Source organism: Mandrillus leucophaeus, unplaced genomic scaffold (assembly GCF_000951045.1).
Source record: "Mandrillus leucophaeus isolate KB7577 unplaced genomic scaffold, Mleu.le_1.0 Scaffold240, whole genome shotgun sequence".
Lineage (NCBI taxonomy): Eukaryota > Metazoa > Chordata > Mammalia > Primates > Cercopithecidae > Mandrillus > Mandrillus leucophaeus.
Window position 1 is genome coordinate 187509 of NW_012102477.1, and position 7237 is coordinate 194745.

The 7237-nt window shown below is 50.8% G+C and overlaps 1 protein-coding gene across 1 annotated transcript in view; it reads left to right on the plus strand.

Annotated features, from left to right (window-relative positions):
* The window catches only part of ADCY9 (adenylate cyclase 9), a 201943-nt gene continuing 194706 nt past the window's right edge, over positions 1-7237 (plus strand). Inside the window, exons 1-2 of the mRNA XM_011982563.1 lie at positions 1-32; positions 235-1970. Coding sequence (XP_011837953.1) covers positions 278-1970 — 1693 coding nt within the window. The 5' untranslated portion in view covers positions 1-32; positions 235-277. The remainder of the gene's footprint in view (positions 33-234; positions 1971-7237) is intronic.

Genomic DNA, 7237 nt, shown 5'->3' on the forward strand with positions numbered 1-7237 from the left:
GGCCACGCGGCGGGGACCCCCGGGCGCTCTAGGTCCGTCCCGAGCGGTTCTCGTCCGCCTCGAAGGTGGGGGCGGTGGGGGTACAGCTGAGCCGGGATCCACAGTTTCGGGGAGCAGATGGTGCCTGTCCAAGTCGCGTGCTGGAGCCGCCACCTAGGACGGGAGCAGGTCCCCGGCCTGCAGGTGTGCATGCCTAGGTGGGAGCGCAGCTAACTCTCCCGGTTTTGCTGGCAGGTACTGGTGACCCCGGCCCGGGCAGGCCCCGGGACTCGACAACATGGCTTCCCCGCCCCACCAGCAGCTGCTGCATCACCACAGCACCGAGGTGAGTTGCGACTCCAGCGGGGACAGCAACAGCGTGCGCGTCAAGATCAACCCCAAGCAGCTGCCCTCCAACAGCCAGCCCAAGCACTGCAAATACAGCATCTCCTCGAGCTGCAGCAGCTCCGGGGATTCCGGGGGCGCCCCCCGGCGCGTGGGCGGCGGAGGCCGGCTGCGCAGGCAGAAGAAGCTGCCCCAGCTGTTCGAGAGGGCCTCCAGCCGCTGGTGGGACCCCAAGTTCGACTCGGTGAACCTGGAGGAGGCCTGCCTGGAGCGCTGCTTCCCGCAGACCCAGCGCCGGTTCCGGTATGCGCTCTTCTACATCGGCTTCGCCTGCCTTCTGTGGAGCATCTATTTTGCGGTGCACATGAGATCCAGACTGATCGTCATGGTCGCCCCCGCGCTGTGCTTCCTCGTGGTGTGTGTGGGCTTCTTTCTGTTTACCTTCACCAAGCTGTACGCCCGGCATTACGCGTGGACCTCGCTGGCTCTCACCCTGCTGGTGTTCGCCCTGACCCTGGCTGCGCAGTTCCAGGTCTTGACGCCTGTCTCAGGACGCGGCGACAGCTCCAACCTTACGGCCACAGCCCAGCCCACAGATACTTGCTTATCTCAAGTGGGGAGCTTCTCCATGTGCATCGAAGTGCTCTTTTTGCTCTATACCGTCATGCACTTACCTTTGTACCTGAGCTTGTGTCTGGGGGTGGCCTACTCTGTCCTTTTCGAGACCTTTGGCTACCATTTCCGGGATGAAGCCTGCTTCCCCTCGCCCGGAGCCGGGGCCCTGCACTGGGAGCTGCTGAGCAGGGCGCTGCTCCACAGCTGCATCCACGCCATCGGGGTCCACCTGTTCATCATGTCCCAGGTGAGGTCCAGGAGCACCTTCCTCAAGGTAGGGCAATCCATTATGCACGGGAAGGACCTGGAAGTGGAAAAAGCCCTCAAAGAGAGGATGATTCATTCCGTGATGCCAAGAATCATAGCCGATGACTTAATGAAGCAGGGTGATGAGGAGAGTGAGAATTCTGTCAAGAGGCATGCCACCTCGAGCCCCAAGAACAGGAAGAAAAAGTCTTCCATCCAGAAAGCGCCTATCGCCTTCCGCCCTTTCAAGATGCAGCAGATCGAAGAAGTCAGTATTTTATTTGCAGATATCGTGGGCTTCACCAAGATGAGTGCCAACAAGTCCGCCCACGCCCTGGTGGGTCTCCTGAACGATCTGTTCGGTCGCTTCGACCGCCTGTGTGAGGAAACCAAGTGTGAGAAAATCAGCACTCTGGGAGACTGTTACTATTGCGTGGCGGGCTGTCCCGAGCCCCGGGCCGACCATGCCTACTGCTGCATCGAGATGGGCCTGGGCATGATCAAGGCCATCGAGCAGTTCTGCCAGGAGAAGAAGGAGATGGTGAACATGCGAGTCGGGGTGCACACGGGTACCGTCCTGTGCGGCATCCTGGGCATGAGGAGGTTTAAATTTGATGTGTGGTCCAACGATGTGAACCTGGCCAATCTCATGGAGCAGCTGGGAGTGGCCGGCAAAGTTCACATTTCTGAGGCCACTGCAAAATACTTAGATGACCGGTACGAAATGGAAGACGGGAACGTTATCGAACGGCTGGGCCACAGCGTGGTTGCTGACCAGTTGAAAGGTATGTGCACTTCTTTACCTCAGTATCCCTCCTCCCTGAAACTGATTGTATTAAAAAAGAAACACACACACACACACACACACACACACACACACACAAACTTTCAACCTCAGTGTGTAGAGGCAGCTCAGGTATCTCAGAATGCCTTACCATGGGGGGATCTCAGGGTCAGTGTGACTTTTCCTCCAGCGGGTCACATATCACAGATCTCTTCACACTGCAGAAAGGGAGGCTGTGCAGACATGACCTAGATGCGACCTGTGGAAGGAAGGAGAACTTTGAACGAGCGTAACCACTGGTTGGCTGAAATACGGGGGTACGTCCGGTCAACGTAAGGGTATGGAGCCGTTCAGCATTCAGCACTTTTTAGCACTTAAGGAAATTGCCTTTGCATTTCATTTGGTCACCCCGAAGTCCCATCCAAATGTTTCTCTGTGCCCGTTTTGCGAAAACGTGGAGAATAAAACCTTTCTCCTCTCTGGGCCTCACTTTGCTTGTCCTCAAAATAGGGATAGGAAGTCGGCGCAGTCCTGCAGGACTCTGGAGAACTGGACGGAGTTACTTACCTCTGAGTGCACACTGCCTTTTATCTAGGTCTTTTTAAAAAAGTTTGCATTTTCAGCTTTCAGCCGTCATTTGTTTAAGGATATTTTATTATCACAGTATTTGCCTTAAGTGAAGAACCAGGCATTTTAGAATATTGAGCTTCTGCAGCCGCCAGGTGATCTGGAAGGGAGAGACGTACCCACAGAAGAGCTGGTATTCTCCTCCCTCATCCTCTCAGGTTTGGATCTGGTGCCTGGTCCCTGGTTTCAAGCTCCCTACTGCTATTCTTGGTGTTTTTACTGGGCTGCTGCTTTTTTCTCATACAGGACAAAAGTCTTTGAGATCTGGAAAATGATGTTAAAATAAGTAGGATGAAAAAGAAGGATTTTAAGTAATCTGCTACATTTCTTCCCCCCTTCTTCCTTTTTAAACAGCCCTTACGTTTTAGCAAAATCTTCAGGATTGAGGGGAACATCTATTTTGGAAGTATGTAGAGAAAATAACGGTGATTTTTTTAAAGCCTGCTTTTGTGAAGCTGTATTGTATTTTGTGGCCTCCCCACACTGCATACTTACACAGTTAACAGCCTCAGGAAAGGGAATCCTCGGAAGGAGAAGTAGTGAATAGTTCCAGTCAGAGATGGCAGAGGTAATACTTTCAATCAGAGACGGCAGAAGTAGTAATGTCAGTCAGAGACGGCCAGTGGTTGAGGTAGGGCCTGCACAGGTCATTGGTGTGAGATCATCCTATATCCCCAGTTGGCATTCTGTTTCTCTGGCTTGTGATCTGAGCTCCTGTATCTTTTATGTATTTGTTATCTGGCAAGGGAACATCATCTTTCTTCTGATTTTTCTTTATTTTACTAACTTTGCTGATGAAGATTTTATGGATGTAGACGAAAACTATTTTCACCAAGAATTCCCCTAACCTAGAGTGCTTTAAGGACTATGTTGACGAGGTCAGAAACTACACTTTGCCGTTCACTTGAAAGATGCTGCCGTGACAAGTTCTTTCTGTTTAGGGTAGTGGCACTTGCTCTTGAGCCTGAAGGTGTCAGTGGATGGGGCTGTGGGTGTAACCCCTGCTTGACACCTTGGCATTTTTAGGGCCCAGGTGTTGGGGGCTCTGTCCTGGGGGACTGGGGGACGGTGGAGCTGGGCGGCAGTACATTAAATGAAATATGTTGGCCCACAGGACAATGAGAACAGTTTTGTAAGCTGTACTTTGTATGCTGTATTACTCGAATTTCAAAAATGAAAAGGGTGTAATCATTTGGAAATTGCCAAGTCATTGAATACCTATTTTGTGAATTTATGAGTAGTTTTATTTTAAGTTTATAGATCAGGGGACTCAGACACTGAGGCAAAAAAAAAAAAAAAAAATGCTAGAGTGGGTTTGTGTGTGTATGTGTTTTTAAACCTTAAATAGTGTAAATTTGGTAAATTAACTTTTCTTGACATTTGTGTACATTGTACATTTATAAAAGGTTTAGTACTGTAGGGAGTAGGGAAGAAAGAAGGCTTAGCCAAGCTGCTGATTTTTTAAATGTGATATTCTTCCCTGTAGCTGTTTCCCTGAGACCACGATTTTGTTTTCTTGAGCTCATTTTGCAAACCTTTGTGGATAGGACTCCAGGAATAGAGCATGTCTACACAACTTCCTGGCCCTTTTGGAAACTGTCCTTACAAAGCTAAATTAAGATGATAGCACAGTTTGTAGAAGACCCTTTCACCCACATCGTTAAGCTTATCTACATGTAAGATCGGTTTTCGCCTCTGCCTTTAGGCTGGTGGCAAATGTTTTCTCTATACAATGTTGGGTATTATGGGAGGCTGAGGCAGGAGAATTGTTTGAACCCGGGAGGAGGAGGTTGTAGTGAGCCGAGGCTGTGCCACTGCACTCCGGCCTGGGCAACAGAGCAAGACTCTGTCTTAAAAAACAACAACAACAACAAAAAAAAACCCCAATATTGGGTATTATCCTTTCCCTCGTACCCCCTTTTCTGATCCCAGGGTTAAAAAGCACCCAGTAGCGGCCCAGCAGGAGCGGGCATCCGTAGAATGAGAAGGGGCTTCTAGAACTAGCCTGGGAGCACAGAAGGAAGCTCCTCTCATTCGAATTTATCTGAACAGGCTTTGCAGAAGGGTAGTTTCATGATCTCTGCACAGTCCCTCACTCTGAAATCTGTGCTGTGCCCCGGCACCGACTGTGCACCTGGCACTGTGGATGTGGAGGAGGATCCGTGATCGTGAGGTAGGGGGTGGGACTTGAGTCCAGAGGTGAGGCACAGATGCCAGATCGAATTGGGGACTAGCTAATACAGGGATGGGGCCGAAGCAGCGTTCTGCAAGGTACACCCACCAGTGTGCCATGTTAGTTTACTGTCACCATGGCCACACCTGGAGTTACTGCCTCGTTCCATGGCCATGACCTGACAACTCAGAAGCTACCACCCTTTTCCTAGAAATTTCTGCCTAAGCCGCCCCTTACTCTACATGAAATTAAAAGTAGGTATAAGGTAAGGCCAGGCGCAGTGGCTCACGCCTATAACCCCAGCACTTTGGGAGGCCAAGGTGTGTGGATCACCTGTAGTCATGAGTTCGAGACCAGTGTGGCCAACATAGTGAAAGCCCGTCTCTACTAAAAATACAAAAATTAGCCAGGTGTGGTGGTGCGCGCCTGTAATCCCAGGTGCTTGGGAGGCTGAGGCAGAAGAATCGCTTGAACCCAGGAGGTGGAGGTTGCAGTGAGCTGTCATCATGGCCACTGCACTCCAGCCTGGGCGACAGCCTAGGCGAGGCTGTGTCTCAAAAAAAAAAAAAAAAAAAGTGATATAAGTATGATTGCAAAACTGCCCTGAGCTGCTACTTTCTGCCTTTGGGGGAGCCCAGCTCTGCAGGAGCAGTCACGGAGCTGTAACACTGCCTGCCTCTTCAATAAAGCTGTTTTCTTTCCTGCCACCGGCTCACTCTTGAATTCTTTCCTGGGCAAAGCCAAGAACCCTCTTGGGCTGGGCCCCACGTTGGGTCTCGCCTCCGCTGCGTTTATAGTTCCCACCCTCCATGAGGTCACAGTTGAAAGTGTTGTGGAGTATGTCCGGGAGTGGGGAGCGCTTTAGAGAGGGCTCCTGCTGGAGCTGGGTCCTGAGATCAGGCCATGGCTCTCCAGATGGACAGAGGAGCAAGGGGCAGAGCGGAGAGGTGGGCGTGGCTGGGCCCCGTGCTTCTCTGTGGGGGCAGGCGATTGTTAGTCGTTGGTCAGGACAAGGAAGGCCACGGGTAATGTGGGAAGGACTTTGGATTTGATCCTGTGGGTGTCAGGGAACCACTTAACAGGGGACTTAGGCGATCTGACTTGCAGTTTTAGAAAGTTCACTCTTTCAGAGCTAGTGAGTGTGGGTTGGAAAGAGATTAATGAGGTGTTGAGTAAATCCCAGGTGGGGGTGATGGTGGCCCAATCCAAGGTCACAGTAGTAGTGATGGAGGTGATGGGATCTGAGTGGCATTAGGAAGACCAGCTTGATGAGACTGCAAGCCAGATTTAAACAGATAACTGGCAGGAGGGAAGGGCTTAACCATGTGAATGGGAAGTGGCATTTTAAGTTTCTGGAAGTGACTTGGCGACAATGTGGAGTCAGGAATGGGTGAGGGGCCTTTGAAGTTGCTATGGTATGAATGGAGAATGCAGGATGGACTTACAGAAGGAGGCCCGGAACCCCCGGCTTGCTTATTCATTCAGCGAATCATTTACTCTGTGCCAGGCACGGTTCTGGGTTCTGGCAATACAGCTGTAAACAAAACAGATTCCTGCTCTTGTAATAGGGGACAAGAATTTTTAAGTCAGTAATATAGGAGGATCGCTGGAGCCCAGGAGGTCGAGGCTGCAGAGAGCCGTGATTGCACCACTGCATTCCAGCCTGGGCGATAGAGTGAGACCCTGTCTCTAAGAAACAAAAACCAGGCCTTCTAATAGGGGAGATCTAATAGAGGGGACAACAGGGAAGTCAAACCATAAATAAGATAGAAAAAGTGTTTTGTGAAGAAACGTAAAGCAGGAAGGGGATATAGAAGATGGGGTGTATGTGAGTGTGAGAAATCTTATCTAGGGTGGCCAGGCACTGGGAGAAGGTTGCAGGAATTTTTAGCATACTGCTAGGATTTTGGAAATAATTTAAAAAGTGAGGGGCCGGGCATGGTGGCTCATGCCTGTAATCCCAACACCTTGGGAGGCCGAGGTAGGCAGATCACCTGAGGTCAGGAGTTTGAGACCAGCCTGGCCAATATGGTGAAACCCCATCTGTACTAAAAATACAAAAATTTGCCGGGTGTGGTGGCAGGTAATCCCAGCTACTCAGGAGAGTGAGACAGGAGAATTGCTTGAACCTGGGAGGCAGAGGTTGCAGTGAGCCAAGATCGCGCCATTGCACTCCAGCCTGGGCGACAAGAATGGACCCTGTCTTAAAAAAAAAAAAAAAAAGGTGAAGCATAGTTATTAAAGATATGGAGAAATGGGCGGGGTGTGGTGGCTCATGCCTGTAATCCCAGCACTTTGGGAGGCCGAGGTGGGTAGATCACGAGGTCAGGAGTTCGAGACCAGCCTGGCTAACATGGTGAAACCCCGTCTCTACTGAAAATGCAATAATTGACTGGGCATGGTGACAGGCGCCTATAGTCCCAGCTACTTGGGAAGCTGAGGCAGGAGAATCGTTGGAACCTGGGAGG